Source organism: Salvia miltiorrhiza, chromosome 5, assembly GCF_028751815.1.
Source record: "Salvia miltiorrhiza cultivar Shanhuang (shh) chromosome 5, IMPLAD_Smil_shh, whole genome shotgun sequence".
NCBI lineage: Eukaryota > Viridiplantae > Streptophyta > Magnoliopsida > Lamiales > Lamiaceae > Salvia > Salvia miltiorrhiza.
Genome location: NC_080391.1, coordinates 14,082,401 through 14,098,354, shown reverse-complemented (window position 1 = coordinate 14,098,354; position 15,954 = coordinate 14,082,401). Strand labels below are relative to the sequence as shown.

Genomic DNA, 15,954 nt, shown 5'->3' with positions numbered 1-15,954 from the left:
ACGGAGGGAGTATTTATTAATCTATAAGGGCAAAAAATGAAGAAATAAATGAATGTGTTGTAAACAAAGACGCATTAAAAACTACCGTCTTCTTTAGAAATTGTATCTTCATCTTCTTCAAATTAATGGTCTTCCATATTAATCATTATTAAAACACAAAGAAATAAACATCATCCACTTCCTCAAAAAAAGAAAAAGAAAAAAAATCTTCGATTTCATCTTTCATTTCATATTGCGTGCAGTTGAAAAAAAAAATATCTGAATTTCGAAAGAAAAAAAAATCATTATTTATGAGATTCAAATTGAGACAATATTCATCATAAATCATAAATTTTGATGATCTAAAAGTTGATAGTATATTTTTTATTTCAAGTGATATTTTTAAATATATATATATATATATATATATATTTTTTTTAAGAATTCCATCGGAGTAAAAAAAACTCCCATACGCAATCGCCTTAAACCCAATATCGCATATTCGCAATCGCCTCAGCGCCGCCTCGCATCCCCCTATTCCTACCTTCTTGCATCGCGTCACCGCCGCCTCAGCCAACGATATTGTTTTAGATTCTTTGAGATTTTCATGGATTTACAATTATGATTGAGGTTCTGGGTTGCATTTTTCCTGACTCGTGGATATGCTAGGGTTGTGAACAAGTGTGTTTTGAGTGAAGAAACTGGAGAAAAAGATGGCATCTTCTGATGATGAAGGCGATATAGTAACGACCAATGTGTCTGATTATGAATTTACCTGTGGTGTTGATGATGAATCAATTTCATTTGCTAAGTTACCTGTGGTGTGGAGTGAAGGCAGCACTCATGATGGAAAGCAACTACAGATATACTTGCGCGGGAAAACAGATAAAGGGCTTCGCACAATCTATGTCCAGGTTACTGCTTGGAAGTTTAATCTCCTAAAGGGGAAGCCTGAGATCTCAGTTTTGTCAGCACAGGGTAACTGGATCAAGCTTCTGAAGCCATGGAAACCTTATCATGACATAATCAGAACGGTTGGGGTCACTCTGCATGTTTTACACTTTGCTAAGTGGAATCCTCAGCGGTCGCAGAAAGCTTTGTGGGATAATCTTAAAGATACTTTCAGGTTAATATAGGTGTTTCTGCAGGAAGTTTTATGCAGAAATTTTAATGCTTTGTGGTTTGACTCTAATCTAATTTTTCTATTATTCTGTAGCATGTTTGAGAGAAGGCCTTGTGTGGATGATCTGGCAGATCATGTACCATTAATTACAGAAGCCATTAAGCGGGATACAGAATTAGAAAAATCCAAGGTCAGTAGTGTTTTCTGGACTGAATAAGGCACTGAGCAAGGTTTAGGGATGTTTGGCTACATTTTATTCTGTTTCATGGTTTATCTTCTTCTGAACCTTCTTGGGAAGTTCTGGTAGCTTGTAGCTGCTTCCATCTCAATTTCTAATGTTTTGCCTTTTTAAATACTGTATTTGTTTGATCTTGAAGCTGTAAACTAAAATGATATGATTTGTTGTTTATTTGGCCTCCTTGTACTTGGAAATCATTTCGTTTAACAGCAGTTTCCCCTTTACCCAGCTTTTGAGTGCATTCCTTGCGGAAAAACCTTGGGAGAGGAAAACTTTTAGTGAGGTTACTCTCTCTCTCTCTCTCTCTCTCTCTGACACACATGCGCACTGACCTCCCTTCTGAGAACTGGGAAGCTAGTAAGATAATGTAAGCGTGCTGCTTTGCAGGATGTAAGGCCTCCCTTTATAGTTGATAATGTCAATGATAAAGAGGATCAAGGAGAGTGTGAAAAAAAGGCTGATGAAAGTGAAGATAGTGAGTCCGAAGAGGGTGACAAGGCTGATGAAAATGATGATAGTGACTCTGATGAGAGTGACTGTTTTGATTCTGTGTGTGCAATCTGTGATAACGGCGGTAATTTGTACATGTATGTTTACCTTGTTCCTCATATCACATATAAGCATTCTACCTGTAAAGTTCCATCTTAATTGGGTTGCAGTAAACCATATCATGCTTTATTAGCTTTATGCCACTCTCATGCTTGCTTTCTTATGTGTTACTGTTTGCATCGTCTTTATTGCAAGCATAAAACTAGATTTGGATTTCACTGAGCAGAGTTAGAGAGAATACAAGATTAAAGATTGGAAGACATTCTCTGTCTAGTAATTTCATCATTTTTTACTTTCTACCTTTTGCATAGTAGAAAATAATGTGAGTCAAATGTGAGGTCACAATACCAGCTTTCCAGTCATTTGTCTTGGATTAGGAACAGAAAATTTCTATTCTGATAGTGTGAAGGGATTGAAAGATGAATAGAAAAGTAATCGATTGAATGAATAAAGAAGACATAAAGAGACCCTCCTCAAATGAGGCCCTACAGCAGAAGCTGTCCCTAAAACAAAGAAATATCCTGAAATAAATAAACCCTAGCTCAAAAACCCTATTTAAAGACCTAAAAAGTGAAGCCCAAGTAAATAACTTGGAGTTGGAGGCCCACTCAAAAGCCTGCTCCATTTATTCTAACCGTAAATAACTAAATATATTAAGAACAACAAATAAAAGATATTACAGCTAATAATAAACTGTATCATATTCATTCCTGTGCTTTAGTTTCTGCATCTGCTATCTTCTTTGTGTAGAAGATTCTTTAGTATCATTTGTCTTAAATCAATTTCCTCACTCGCCCTACTTACAGAGGGATGACGACCTTTATTAGATTCATCTTGTGGACCTTGCCACTTCTCTTCCTATTCTTACGATCACATCTTAAATCTCTCTATTCATAAGTTGGACCTGAAAGTGACTCCTGGTTTAAGTGGTGGTAATTAGCCTGAATGGCGATTATTATTAGTCAATATTGATTGGTATTTCTTTGCCCTGTAGTTAAGACCTGCTCTAAGGAGACGACAGCCTATGAGTGACAGCTCCTGGTCTCTTGGGTTCTGATGCTTCTTAAAATTGAAGAATAATTCTATCTGTTGAGTTGAAATGGTAGAAGAGAATGCACTGGGAATTCATTGTATAAGCTAAGCATAGGCTTCAGACATTTGGATAGCGAAATTGAGTTTTCCTATAGTATATTAGAAACTATTCTCTTACTCCATTTGAGGCTGATAACTATAAAAAGTTGGTACCATATGGGGCCTAATGGTTATTTCTACTGTCTTTGTCTAGGAAGCTCTGCTTTGTCTTGGCTCTTTACACTCCAAAATAAGTCTTGGTTGTGATGTTTTATTATTGGGCACTCTTTTTTCTTTGCGGCGCCGGCGTTACTTCTAACGGTGGCTTTTATAGACTGTGTTTTGAGATACCTCCAAGTCATGCATTGTAATTCATAGTGGTAGTTATTTTGCTTGATTGTGGATGCACATATTGCAGGGTCTTAAACTTCTGTTAGTTCTTATGAGTTAGATGTTGATGATATAGTACCATCTTTCTCTTTTGGGGAACTGTAGTCATCATTACTTCTCTGTCATAAGGGAAGTTGCATTGAAAGGGAAGTTGAACAAATCTACTATTTATGCTTGAACACAGGTGCTTGAGTCTTTTAGGCGGCTATGCATTCATCAAATACATTGTCTCATAAATTCTTATGTTAGCCAAATGTGCTCATACTTGATTCCCCCCTCCACATACAAAACTATCAACCATAAGATAAAAGACACACCTATAAGCACATTGCTTTTTTTTCTTTTTGTCTTTTGGGATCAGACATGATAGTATTTTCCTCATTCAAAAGGATCACTCCGTTGCTAATTTTCTGGTTGCACTACAAGTGAATAATGCATCTCTTACTTGGTGTTTTGAAAATATGTTGAATTCAGCTGTGATGGCAAGTGCATGCGGTCATTCCATGCAACTGTTGAAGATGGCGAGGAATCCAAATGTGTCTCTCTGGGGTTGACTGATGCAGAACTAGAAGTATGTTTTCTACTCCTCTCCCCCCCTCGCCCCAACCGCTCTCTCTCCTCATTTTGGCTCTGATGGTTTCTGATTTTCACGCCAGGCGATAAAAAATGTTCCTTTCATTTGTGACAATTGCAAGTATAAAAAGCACCAATGCTTTGCATGTGGAGAATTGGGATCTTCTGATGAATTATCTAATCCTGAGGTATGCAAGCACATTTTCTTTCTAATGTACCATGGTGAAGATAAAGGTCAAGCTTCTTGGAGTACATTCTAATTGTTTCTTAATTTTTTATTGCATTTACATGCTCTCTTTTTTTTCTTTCAAAGTTAGACAATGTTGTGTATGTTTAAATTTGTAATGAACATGAACCACACTTCCTTTACACCTTTTCTATTTATATTTTGGGAGTTTTATCTTCAAGAAATATATGGTTTTTTCACTTTTAGTATTGACTACTCTCAAGTGGGAATAGCAACTTCACAAGAGTTGCGACCTTGAATCACTTTCCTCAATTTTTCGGAGGGAAAAAATCTGCTTAAAAGTTTTGATGTTGGAATCTTAAGTAGTTATTTTATTGGTGTTTTGTTCCTTTTCTTGACAAGACTTCTATTAATCGTAAGATGCTATCCCATGGCTGACTATCTGCAGGTATTTTGTTGTGTTAATGGAGCTTGTGGGTACTTCTATCATCCTCGATGTGTTGCTACTCTTCTCCATCCTGGGGATGATGCTGCAACAGAAGAACTAGAGAAAAGAATTGCTGATGGGGAGCCATTTGCATGTCCTATTCACAAATGCGATGTTTGCAAGGAATTAGAGGTGAGGTCAACCGACAAAATGCAATTTGCTGTGTGCCGTCGCTGCCCAAAGGCATACCACAGAAAATGTTTACCAAGGTGGGCTGTAAGTGTTTTCTGGAAATCTTTTGGAGCAGATCTCCATCTCTTACTCATGTAAGTGTTTTCAACACTTTGACAGGGATATTAGATCTGAAGAGGATCCTGACAATGAAATTGTCCAAAGAGGTTGGGAGGGTCTGATACCCAAGCGCCTATTGATTTACTGCTTGTAAGATTCTTGGATGTTTTTAATTTGTTTTTTTCAGTTTTGTCCTAACATTTGTTCTTACCTGATTTTATACTTCTCATCAGAGCTCATGATGTCGACGAAGAGATGCTGACACCTCTTAGGAACCATATAGTATTCCCTGGCCCTCGACAAGAGAAAAAGAAAAGGCTCGAGTTGGAAACAAATAAAAATAAGTATCTAGCGAAGGAAAGAGGTTTAGCTTTCAAAAACAATGCAGGGAATAAAATTTCTGGAAAACAACAAAAAGGGAATGGGGGAAAAGGTGTTGATCTCTCCAGAAAAAGATTGGAGGAGCTTCCTACTCCGTCTTCTAAAAAGCAGAAATTAGCCAATACCAGAAATTCTCGGCGGCAGTTTAAACGATCTACAAATGATGAAGGGGAGGTATCTTCAGATGACGGGGTACCTGAGCCTCTGAACCCCCAAAGTGTGACTACTGGACATGCTGAGAATGAGATAACTAAGAAGGTCAAGCCAACTGCAAAGAGAACAGATAATACTTTTACTCTTGATGCTGATGCTAGAAGAAGGTAATGCAGTTCCATCTTCATATTTCAATAGTGCGCCTTTATTTTGTGGAATGGTCACTATGTCTAAGAAACATCTTTCATAGGCCTGAACCCTTGCTTAATGCACCCAGGAATACACCAAAAGATTTTCTTTGCTCTATCATACTGTTCTGTGTTGCTTGATGCAGAGTATTGACTTTGATGAAAGATGCATCATCTTCAGTAACACTTCAAGAAGTTAAAAAAAGGCATAAACCACCATCACAAACTCTGTATTCAAAATTTTCTACAGAGAATGTTACATTGGGGAAGGTGGAAGGTTCTGTTCAGGTGCGTGCAATGTAATTGGTTGATCTGATTGCTTTATCATATTGAAAACTAGTAATTAGATAGTAACTGTAGGCTGTACATGCTGCGCTCAAGAAATTGGATGAAGGCAGTGTTCGAGATGCCAAAGCAGTTTGTGGGAATGAGCTTCTTCAGCAGGTGTTGAAATGGAAGGTATATTCCTCATGTTATTTAAATGTTGCACTGCGACTGCCTTACTGCATCAGTACCTCGAGGTGACTTCGTTGTGCATAAGATTTGTATTTTTTTACTAATTTAAGTTATTTAACTATAGAGGTGTAAGATTTGGGGCGGTTTGGCACCGCCTCGCCTTGAGACACACCTCAAGGCGGCCGCCCCAGTCGTTTTTTACAACACTATGCGCTGCTACTGGTAAGGACAGAAATTGTTTAAATTACGTACATGCCATCATAGAGAAACAGATACTCAGTTTGCTTGCTGTGAAGTGTGAACAACATGCATTGTGCTAGAGGAAAACCACTCTGCTCATCATTGTTATATGGGCATGTAGAGATTCGGTGTTTTTAGCTGTTGAGTTTAGATACTAGTTGCATTGATCTATTATTAGTTTATTACAACTTGGATGATGATCTGAAAGGCTATTCTTTTGAATAATGTTGGCAAGCTGACCAGGCAGAAAAATTAGAATGTTTTTTGAGTCTGAATTGGTGGGCAGCTTATATTCCTTTTACTTTCTACTCTCTTTAGATTTTTTCTTAGGAATGTGATATTGTTTAAATTTTTAAGTTATGCTCTGAACAGGGGCAAAGCTCGGCGAAATCAACCAATTCTTAAGCCTAAACTTATTACCTGAATTGTACGATCTACTTCTGGTTCTCCTATAAGAATACTTTGTGTTCAAAGGACTCTGATTCTGTTGCTGTTCTTTAGTGCAAATTATCTCATGAGCAATATTCAACAAGTCTTTTGTGCATGTGAATGTTTTAAACAACGATTAGAAACGGCGCTTAAACGCTGCTTTGAAGCGGTGCGGTAGGATCCCATTTGGCAGGCGGCATTTACCCCCCTCCCCCCTGAACGATTGCCTCCGCTTTGCCGAGGCGGTCCGAGGCAGTGAGGATCGCGAGGCGAGCGTGTATCCAAACTAACTGATTTATGGAATTTCTATACATATGTGCTGCGAAAATTCATGGGTTTTATGAATTTTAGCCCTAATTTAAATGGGCTTTAATAATTTAGGAGTAATTAGAGTTTTAATTAAAGTAAAAGACTAAGATTACAAAAATTAAAAAAAAAACCTAGCAGCAGCACAACGCAGTCAACTCACCGACCCAGCTTCTCTCTCTTCCTATTCTCTCCAACTCACAGCAGCAGTCTCGAGGAGCAACTCCCAGCAGTTTCGGAACTTATTAAAGACTTATTATTTATTAATAGTTAAAAACTTATGAGTTTTGGGATATTTGTTATGTATTTATGTGTTTTGCAATATTTGCTATGTTTTAAAGTGTTTTATGATATTATATATAAATTATAATTTATGTGTTTTTATATGAATTCCGTTTTTTTACACCTCACCCCATTTCGAAACTTACGCCTCATGAGGCGGACGAAAAACGTTTCGCCTCACAAAACGTACTCTAAAACATTGGTGCGTGTATCACCTTGAAATTAATTGCAAGAAAGTTGTAGCCACTTGTATCGGATTAAAGTTATCTTGGTGGAGATGAAACGATTTATTCTCATATGACTGGTAAAAGTATCAATTGTCTATTCTACAATGTTATACTGTAGTTTTAGATGGTTCGCATAACTACATCAAATGATGACCTTAATTTTAATTGCGTGTCTACTGTTTTCCTTGCCTTGAGATGTTTGTTCATTCCAACTTTTGACTGAACTTATAGGTATTGCAAGTCACAACTCACAACTAACAAGTCATTCTGTAGGGTATCATGCTTTCCTTGTTCTTGTTTTATGGTATTTGTATTTTGTATGATTGGAGTGTCTGCGAGGGCAGCGATTAGAATAATAACAATGGTCTGGTTTTCTAGTATTTCGTGCCTATTTTGGAGATGCATTAGTACCAAGTAGTTTTGAATCCCATGTTTATATAATGAGGTATGCTTGCTTTTGCAGGAAAAGCTTAAAGTTTATCTTGCTCCATTTCTACATGGCATGCGCTATACATCTTTTGGTCGCCATTTCACCAAAATGGATAAACTGGAGGAGGTTTGTTTCGCTGACCTTTTCAATGAGAATTTACTTTGTAATTCAAGGAGTATGTTGGCTTGAGGGAAATATTTTGTTAGATTTCAGAAAATGGTGGATGGGAATGGCCTAATTGACTATGTTCTTAGTCTTGTAGTTTCTCTTTTGCTCACCTCTGCAAGCATGTGAGTTCTTAACACTAGAATATGGGAGAAAAACTACTTCCTCCGTCCCACTGTATGTGAGACCTTTTTTTGGACACGAAAATTAAGAAAAGCGTATTTTGTTTGTAGGTGAAAAAGTGAAAATGTATTTAAAAGGTAAAATCTTTACCAAAAAAAGAAAGAGTCTCACTTACAGTGGGACGCCTTAAATAGAAAGAGTCTCAGATACAGTGGGACGGAGGGAGTACTATCTTCCCTCTTTAAGCATTGTCTTATTTGACTAAAAAAAAAACTTTCTGCCATTTTCTTACGGTTGCAATAATAAAATTATTTTGGATTTGAAAGAATTAACATACTTACCTCACAAACTTGCTAAGGAGTAAACCTGTTGGGATAAGTTAGAAACTTAAATTAAAATACTTCAGCCCTTCTTCATTGCATGTATAGTTAGTGCTGAATATGGAATCCCTGTATTTGCATTTTTTAGAAGCCTTTTATTTTAGTACCACATTTTTCTTAATGAGTACATGAATTGTCCTCATAATATCATGTAAAACATGGTATGTTGTAGCATGCCTGATCCGTTTCTTCTTGTTTAGTTGTTCCATTTCTTGTTGTCTTATGATGTTTAATTTGCCTTTTGTATTGTCTAACTGGCTTCTTCATCGGCTGTGTTGGTGGTGGTCTCACTATACAGATAGCTGATATACTCCGTTGGTATGTTCAAGATGGTGATATGGTAATTAAAATTATTTTTCTTCCCTATTCATCTACTTCATTTTAAATTATTTTATTTTGTCAAATCTCTAGTTATGACTATGGACGTACTTGTTGGCTGAATTACATGTTTAGTTACTTGCTTCTTTTGTTCAAGAATTCATTTAAGTAATACTTTGAAGATTTTGAGAATGCTTACATGTTTTGACCCCAACTGTGAAAAAATGATTTAGCTTGAACAGGGGTTTCCTGGGTCTAGCTTGAAACTGACTTTATGGACTGTGGCTTTAAACTAAATTGGTTATTGGTCTAAGCCAAAAGTAGTGTTGTCTGAATAAATCTCATGATAAGCTCAATTCGGACTTAGATTCCTTAAAGGGGCAATTTGGTGCTAATTCACCTGAGTTTCAAAGTTTCCTATTGTTTATTGCTGTATGCAGTTGTCTTATATATGTTTTGTTAAATAATTCTAGATTGATGGTAGTATGATTTGTTTAGTTCTTAAGTGTACTTCTAATGTGTTGTCTTAGGACTCTTAACTCCAAACTTTGTCATTTCTTTGTTCAGCTAGTTGATTTTTGTTGTGGATCGAATGACTTCAGCTGCCTTATGAAAAATAAGCTTGATGAGATGGGGAGGATATGCTCATTCAAAAACTATGACATCCTACAAGCTAAGGTTAACACTCAGCACCATTTTCTTTTCTTTTTTCTTGGTTGTTTACTTGTTTTTGAAGGGGCTATATCCGAATAAAACAAATTGCAGTAATCCTGAATGCCTTTAATGCAGGATCATCTCGTCTCTTGGGTGTTTTACTATGCCTTCTTGTTTAGAATGGGAAATGGTAAAAACATTCATCCAACTAATTCGACTAATTGGGAATCGGCTTAAAATATATATCTACAATCCCTATAGACCAAGGACCTTTTCCAATTGCAAATCGCTGATTAAGTGCTGTATTGGTGTACATGGATTTTGACAAAACATGTTATGACTTGATGGCTCATCAGTACATTGGAAATTAATTTTAACTTGTGACTTGTGAGATCATGAATTGCTTGTGTGATCCTGTTTTTCAGTCAGTTCCCTATTAGATTGGTAATATAAGAAAAATGAGTTTTGGTGAAGGTGATATTAGATGACATTTTAATATAGTAATGGGTCCTTTTGAAGTAGGAGCTTTGGGTGGCTGTCAGTCTATGTATTTAGATGATAAATGATTGCTTCTCTTCAACATTGTCATGGGACAATTTTGTGAATAAGGACCCTCTTTTTGATGGCTAGAAGTTCATTATTCTGTTCAGTCATCTTTTTATTTTCTGGTTATGCAAACACACTATTAATGAGTAATCCCATGTTTAAGAAAGCACGCTGAGAGAATTTGGTTGAGAAAATCTTTCTGCCACATATAAGTTGAGACTACCGTGTTATATTACTTTGAACTTTAGTGTTTTCTTCTCTCTCTCTCTCTCTCTCTTAATTGAGGGGGAGTGTTTTCTTCTCTTATTATAACTCATCTTTCCTTGTTTCTGGTGGGGGCAGATTTTGGGTGGTGAATGTGGCGTACTTGCTAACCCAATAGGGAAAGCACTTGCATTCACATTTATGGAGGGAGATGGGCAGTTTTAGGCTGCGTAGGATTAGGGTTCCAAACCTGCGGTTAATAAACTAGATCTCGAACTCCAGCTGGCTACTAGTTTAGAAAGACAATCCAAGGGCAGGGGTTGCTAGGTCAGAGTCATAAGAGCATCTTATCTTGCTTGATATGAGGCTTCATCACGAACTATGATAAGTTTTTTTCAGAGATTTGAAGGGCTTCATTTTCCTTGTGCATTAATAGATAAAGCTTAGGAGACATTAGTGTTTTCTAATCTAACTCTTCTGCAGGTATGTTTGTTCCATATGGAAACCACTTATATACTTCTGTATGATGACACCAAATAAATATTGACTTTGACTTGGTGGTACATGTCACATTTTATATCCCTTATCTCGACAGTGATATCGTAGTTGCTCACAAAAGTTTACTGTTTGAGAATCATTAGATCTGAAAGGACTTCTATCATCATTGCTTCAGTGCTTGCATAACGTGTGGCATTTGGGTTTATCTGTAGAATGATTTTAATTTTGAACGAAGAGATTGGATGGGAGTGAAAAAAGAAGAGCTGCCAGATGGGTCGAAGTTGGTGAGACTAATTTTTCTCTGTGCATTGCGATCCAATTATTTGCAACTGATATTGTTTATTTGGGTAGATCATGGGGCTGAACCCACCGTTTGGAGTGAATGCTGCACTTGCTAACAGGTTTATCAATAAGGCTCTTGAATTCAAACCAAAACTGTTAATTCTGATTGTTCCTCGGGAGACACAGCGGTAATCTCTCTCTCTCAGACACACTCTAAACTTCCTACTTTATTCAAAACCAGAAGATCGGTGCATACATAGGAGATTTGAGAAGGCTAGTTTTTCATTTGCAGATTAGATGAAAAAAAGCCTCCATATGATCTGATTTGGGAAGATGATCAGATACTGGCTGGCAAAGTAAGTTCGCAGTCATTTCCATCGATCTGTTTATTTCTCCTCGTAATGTCTGCCAACAATTGTTTATGAATGAACTGTGTCTATTTCAGTCATTTTATCTACCTGGGTCTGTCGATGTAAATGACAAACAAATTGAGGATTGGAACAATACTGCACCGGTACTTTATCTCTGGAGTCGTCGGGCCTGGACGCCCAAACACAAGGCTATCGCTAAAAAGCACAGCCACCAATCCGGTGCTTTAAAGAACTGTAGATTGGATACGAATCATAATGAGCTGCACACCACTAATTCAGCACAAGCGTTTGATAGTAAAGGCGAAGATGAACATGCAGATACAACTAAAAACTTGCAGCAGAAGAGTAAGGAGATTATAAGCCACCGGGAAGGCTTGGACAAGGAGACGATAAGCCACCGGGAAGGTTTGCCACAGAAGGAGTCTATGAGCCATGGGGATGGTTTGCCATGCAACATCAACAGCAATGAAGTGGGTAAAAGTCATGCTGCAGCGAAGAATCATTCTGAGTCGAGTCCCAAGAGTTTTGGTGGGAAAGGAAAAAAGCAAAGATCACCAAGTAACACATTGCTGAAGGACGAATCCTCTAGCAAATTTTCAGTGCCTCGCCATCTGTCACCGGATAATCATTTGCAACTTTATCCAACTGAACATCGTGAAACTCCATCACTGGTTCGTTCTGAAAGGGATGAGCATCATCAAGTAGCACAGGTTCCTTGGGAACGGGGTGACTATCGGCAGATTAGACAAGTAGCTGAAAGGGATGAGCATCGTCAAGTAGCACAGGTACCTTGTGAAAGGGGTGGCTACGAGCAGCAGTTGAGTCAGGGTAACCTCCCCACACGTCGGTCTAACTCTCGATCAGAAAATAGTGGGGGAGTGAGTGATTTGTTGAAGAAGTACGGTGCTGAGGAACTTCAGCGTGATATGAGTATCGAACAGGCATACAGTGCACAGCACCCTCCTCAACATGGTATGAGTGGCGAACAGGCATACAGAGCACAGCACCCTCCTCAACTTGGTATGAGTGGCGGACAGGTATACGATGCATATCGCCCTCAACGTGAATATGATTGGGGAAGTAACCAGGAATATGCTTCACCGGCTGCAACTGGTCGATTCATAGGCTCTCCTCCTCTTCATACATCTTACTCGGAGGAAATGAATGTCGTTGTCCACGGAAGAGGAAGAGTAGAGCCTAATGAGTGGAATCAAGAAAGAGCAGTTCCTTCCTACCAGGGGCGGGGTAGCGGGTACTCGCATCACTATGGACTAGCAGCTGCCCCATCAAGTTATGGGGAGATGAGAACACCTGTAGCGCAGCGATATGCGGCTCGGTTGCACGAGCCCCATCATGCCAGGATGGGCCCGACGCTGCAGCACCCACCTCCTCATCCTCCACAAAATCAAGGATCTATAGGTTTTGCTCAAGGTCCCTATGTTCCTCACCACACTAACTCGGGTTGGATTCGTGACTAACCAACTCATTAATGGATAATCTTTTTGCTTTGTAACTTGTCTCTTAAATTTTGGTGCTGCATACTTCTCTTACCTGTATATTCCTTTCATATTTTGGCCATATATCAAACTTTTTCTTATATTTTATTATTGTTGTCGATGTTACGTGATTTATCTTTTTCTCGCGCAAGGAATTGTTGGAGCTGCAGGTTGACTGCTGGCCTTCTGTGGTTGGAAGCGGGATAATAGTTTCATCTTTGCGCTCTTTAGCTTTCCGTACTTTTTCAATATCCTGTATTTTTCTTGGAGAAATTGCAAAAACCCTATATTAATTTTAATTATAGAATTATAGAATTATATTTCACTTGTGACTTTCTTATCATGCCGCGGTGCAAACTCTTGTCCGTGAACAGTGAGGTCTAGGGTTCAAACACCATCGCTTCCCCTCCCTCAAGTTATAAAAAAAATAAAAAAATCATGCCGAATGACATTATTTAAGAAGTTATGCCTCTTGTGAATTGTTCAATGTTAAATATAGTCTATAAATTAGTAGTCCGGGAACATAAGAATTTTATAATTTTTTTTTAATTTTAAATTATAATTTTAGATCTAGTTATAATGTAGATAGTGTTTAATGTATTTAAATTAAATGGATTTGTATGTTTAATTAAATAAGTTCATGTATCTATCAATTTATCAATTTAATGTAATTAATTAAATGTAGAGTACTGCTAAACACACATAATATGTGCGCACATAATGCCCTTGAAAAATTTATTACCTAATTTAAGTTATTGTTATTACTAAATTAGCCTTAATTCATATTGGAAAATTTCTAAAGATTTTTTTCTCTTTTATTACTGCAACAATTTTGGAAACAAAATATTGATATGGCCACTAATCAAGATCCTACCAACTTAGATATGCTCACATTATTTTAGAAAAGATATGAACGATTTTATTGAATTTTGTTAATTAAAATACTTCATTAATCATGCATAATCCGATTAACGGATAATTCTATTAAAGAATAAAAATTCGTGAATAAGTTAATCTACGATTTATTATTTATATATAACCTTTAAAAATGTCTCAATATTCCTCTAAAAAAATTCGTGAATAAAAATGTCTCAATATTCCTCTAAAATATAGGAGTAATACTTTTGTTTTGTTTTTCCTTTCCATTTTATTTTTCATTTTTTTTGTTTTTTCTTTTGTTGTTTTTATTAATTTATTTCCACAATTATAGTAATTACTTCCTATTTTATTTAATTTACTATAGTATAAATTTATTGAGTAACTATCGATGTGCTCAATGTATGATAGTATTGTTTTTTTTTTTAATTATATTCATTTAAAAAAAATTATTTTGTTATTTCGAGTTTACTAATTTATTATAATATATTGTCCTATAGTATACTTTTATAAGTTATCAATCGATGTGATCAATGTATGACATTCCCACAATTATAGTCATACATTGATGTTTTATAAGTTTTCTTTTAATTTCACCAATTTATTATGATTTATTCATTAACTTATATTCTTTATGAAATAATCAAACAAAGTAGTTAATTAACGTATGATATTATTCTAAACAATTCAGTTATCCCTTCATGTTTTATACATATATTTTTTTTCCAAGATAACCAATTTAATGCAATATAATGTCCGGTAGTATAATTTCATTTTAGTAATCAATCGATGTGTCAGCAATGACATTATTTTCACTATTATAGTAATTTCTTTTTAATTTATTATTTTGAGTTCACTAATTTATTATGATATATTGTCATATAATATATTTTTATTGAGTTATGATCGATGTGCTCAACGTATAACGTTATTATCATAATTATAGTCATATATATATATATATATATATATAATTTTAAATTCGCTAATTTGTTATGATTTTTTCATTAACTTGTACTTTTATGAAATAATCAGAGAATGTAACTAATGTATTAAATTATTCTAACCATTTTTGCTATTGCTTGATACTCCGTATTTTATATTTTTTTATTTAGTTGCTCTTAATTTTTTAACTTATTAACTTATAATTATTTTAATATTTATTAATTTAAACAAATAATTATTCAATTCAATAAAAATGGATCCACATATTATTATCTTAAAAATATTTACAAATATTCTATTGTAATGTGACAACTTTGTACCTTTCCTCTTCACATAAATCATACTAGCATATATTATTATCTTCTTATAATAGTGACATTGTCTCCAATTTAAAAAATTCAATTCAAAATAAATAGGTATGAAATCTTGAAATTATTGGGCACGGTGACTAAAGATTAGAGTAATTCACAAGAGGTTGTATTTGTATATTCCAATCTCTGTTACACCATTCATGAATCCTTCTTTTGTCGTTATGTGTTTTTTCTTTATCTATTATTATTATTATTATTATTATTATTATTATTATTATTATTATTATTATTATTATTATTATTATTATTATTATTATTATTATTATTATTATTATTGTTGTTGTTGTTGTTGTTGTTGTTGTTGTTGTTGTTGTTGTTGTTTTGAACCTTTTTATTTTATTTGTAGTATTTTTGTTCCTTTTTCATGTTTAATCTTTCATTTTTATTATATTAGTTTTATTTTCTTGATGACATCTTCTGTACTCGAATATGTGCTACTATTTTTTTTATTTCAATTGAACTAGTTTATCATAATATAGTATCTTATAGTATAATTTCATTAAGTAATTGATTAATGCGCTCAATGTATGACATTATTTTCACAATTATAGTAATTTCTTTTTATTTTATATTTTTTATTTCGATTTCACTAATTTATTATAATGTATTATCTTGTAATACATTGTTATTACGTCATTGATTGATGTGCTCAATGTGTGACATTATTCTCATAGTTATAGACTTATAGTCATTCATTTACATTTGTAAATTCTTATTTCGATTTCATTAATTTAATATATTGTTTCCTGAACCTATTCTTTTATGAAATAATTAAATATTATAGGTAGCATATGATACTATTTAA

The 15,954-nt window shown here is 35.3% G+C and overlaps 1 protein-coding gene across 1 annotated transcript; it reads left to right on the top strand.

The window, feature by feature from the left end:
• The first annotated feature begins 421 nt into the window (after positions 1–421).
• LOC130986231 (protein ENHANCED DOWNY MILDEW 2-like) lies at positions 422–13,065 on the top strand. Its single transcript, XM_057909571.1, has 18 exons — positions 422–1,105; positions 1,196–1,292; positions 1,570–1,623; positions 1,728–1,927; positions 3,825–3,921; positions 4,007–4,111; positions 4,559–4,806; positions 4,889–4,978; positions 5,062–5,529; positions 5,697–5,838; positions 5,911–6,009; positions 7,954–8,046; positions 8,887–8,928; positions 9,474–9,584; positions 11,021–11,092; positions 11,160–11,278; positions 11,383–11,446; positions 11,536–13,065. The coding sequence occupies exons 1-18, from the start codon at positions 693–695 to the stop codon at positions 12,937–12,939; spliced, it is 3,918 nt and encodes a 1,305-aa protein (XP_057765554.1). The 5' UTR covers positions 422–692; the 3' UTR covers positions 12,940–13,065.
• Positions 13,066–15,954: the final 2,889 nt, after the last annotated feature.